General features: G+C 65.3%; 1 protein-coding gene across 1 annotated transcript; it reads right to left on the reverse strand.

Moving 5' to 3' along the window:
• Nucleotides 1-676: 676 nt before the first annotated feature.
• On the reverse strand, nt 677-2005 carry LOC106900303 (TATA-binding protein-associated factor 2N-like; the record flags this gene model as incomplete). Its single annotated transcript, XM_014962318.1, has 1 exon — nt 677-2005. A coding segment is annotated over one exon (1329 nt), but the record flags the coding sequence as incomplete, so codon positions are not given.
• Between the last annotated feature and the right edge of the window lie 49 nt (nt 2006-2054).

Here is a 2054-nt window from a genome sequence, read left to right on the forward strand (position 1 = left end):
GCCCTGGTAGCCACACTGGGAGCTCTGGTGGCCACACTGGGAGCCATGCTAGCCACACTGGGATCCCTGGTAGCCACCCAAGCCCAGCTGGGAGCTCTGGTAGCCACACTGGGGGCCCTGGTAGCCACGCTGGGAGCCCCAGTAGCCACCCTGGGAACCCTCCTAGCCATCCCGGGCTTGATAGTAGCCACCCAAGGTCAGCTGGGAGCCCTGGTAGCCACACTGGGAGTCCTGGTAGCCAAGTTGGGGGCCCTGGTAGCCACCCTGGGCTCCTCAGTAGCCACCAGTGCCCAGCTGGGAGCCCTGGTAGCCACCCTGAGGGCCCTGGTAGCCACACTGGGAGCCCCAGTAGCCACACTGGGAACGCTCCTAGCCATCCCGGGCTTGATAGTAGCCACCCAAGGTCAGCTGGGAGCCCTGGTAGCCACACTAAGAGCCCTGGTAGCCAAGTTGGGGGCCCTGGTAGCCACCCTGGGGGCCCTGGTAGCCACACTGGGAGCTCTGGTAGCCACCCTGGGCTCCTCAGTAGCCACCAGTGCCCAGCTGGGAGCCCTGGTAGCCACACTGGGAGCCGTGCTAGCCACACTGGAGCCCTAGTAGCCACCTTGGGAGCCTTGGTAGCCACTCTGGGGGCCCTGGTAGCCACACTGGGAGCCGTGCTAGCCACACTGGAGCCCTAGTAGCCACCTTGGGAGCCTTGGTAGCCACTCTGGAGGCCCTGGTAGCCACACTGGCCCCCACAGTAGCCACCCAAGCAAAGCTGGGAGCCCTGGTAGCCGCAGTCAGAGCCCTGGTAGCCACGCTGGCCCCCATAGTAGCCAGTATAGCCCAGCTGGGAGCCCTGGTAGCCGCAGTCAGAGCCCTGGTAGCCACGCTGGCCCCCATAGTAGCCAGTATAGCCCAGCTGGGAGCCCTGGTAGCCGCAGTCAGAGCCCTGGTAGCCACGCTGGCCCCCATAGTAGCCAGTATAGCCCAGCTGGGAGCCCTGGTAGCCGCAGTCAGAGCCCTGGTAGCCACGCTGGCCCCCATAGTAGCCAGTATAGCCCAGCTGGGAGCCCTGGTAGCCGCAGTCAGAGCCCTGGTAGCCACGCTGGCCCCCATAGTAGCCAGTATAGCCCAGCTGGGAGCCCTGGTAGCCGCAGTCAGAGCCCTGGTAGCCACGCTGGCCCCCATAGTAGCCAGTATAGCCCAGCTGGGAGCCCTGGTAGCCGCAGTCAGAGCCCTGGTAGCCACGCTGGCCCCCATAGTAGCCAGTATAGCCCAGCTGGGAGCCCTGGTAGCCGCAGTCAGAGCCCTGGTAGCCACGCTGGCCCCCATAGTAGCCAGTATAGCCCAGCTGGGAGCCCTGGTAGCCGCAGTCAGAGCCCTGGTAGCCACGCTGGCCCCCATAGTAGCCAGTATAGCCCAGCTGGGAGCCCTGGTAGCCGCAGTCAGAGCCCTGGTAGCCACGCTGGCCCCCATAGTAGCCAGTATAGCCCAGCTGGGAGCCCTGGTAGCCGCAGTCAGAGCCCTGGTAGCCACGCTGGCCCCCATAGTAGCCAGTATAGCCCAGCTGGGAGCCCTGGTAGCCGCAGTCAGAGCCCTGGTAGCCACGCTGGCCCCCATAGTAGCCAGTATAGCCCAGCTGGGAGCCCTGGTAGCCGCAGTCAGAGCCCTGGTAGCCACGCTGGCCCCCATAGTAGCCAGTATAGCCCAGCTGGGAGCCCTGGTAGCCGCAGTCAGAGCCCTGGTAGCCACGCTGGCCCCCATAGTAGCCAGTATAGCCCAGCTGGGAGCCCTGGTAGCCGCAGTCAGAGCCCTGGTAGCCACGCTGGCCCCCATAGTAGCCAGTATAGCCCAGCTGGGAGCCCTGGTAGCCGCAGTCAGAGCCCTGGTAGCCACCCTGGGCCCCATAGTAGCCACCACGGACCACCTGGAAGCACTGGTAGCCACACTGGCCCACATAGTAGCCACCCAAGCAAAGCTGGGAGCCCTGGTAGCCGCAGTCAGAGCCCTGGTAGCCACGCTGGCCCCCATAGTAGCCAGTATAGCCCAGCTGGGAGCCCTGGTAGCCA

The sequence above is a fragment of the Calidris pugnax genome, unplaced genomic scaffold, assembly GCF_001431845.1.
Source record: "Calidris pugnax isolate Ruff unplaced genomic scaffold, ASM143184v1 scaffold1919, whole genome shotgun sequence".
In the NCBI taxonomy this organism is placed as follows: Eukaryota; Metazoa; Chordata; class Aves; order Charadriiformes; family Scolopacidae; genus Calidris; species Calidris pugnax.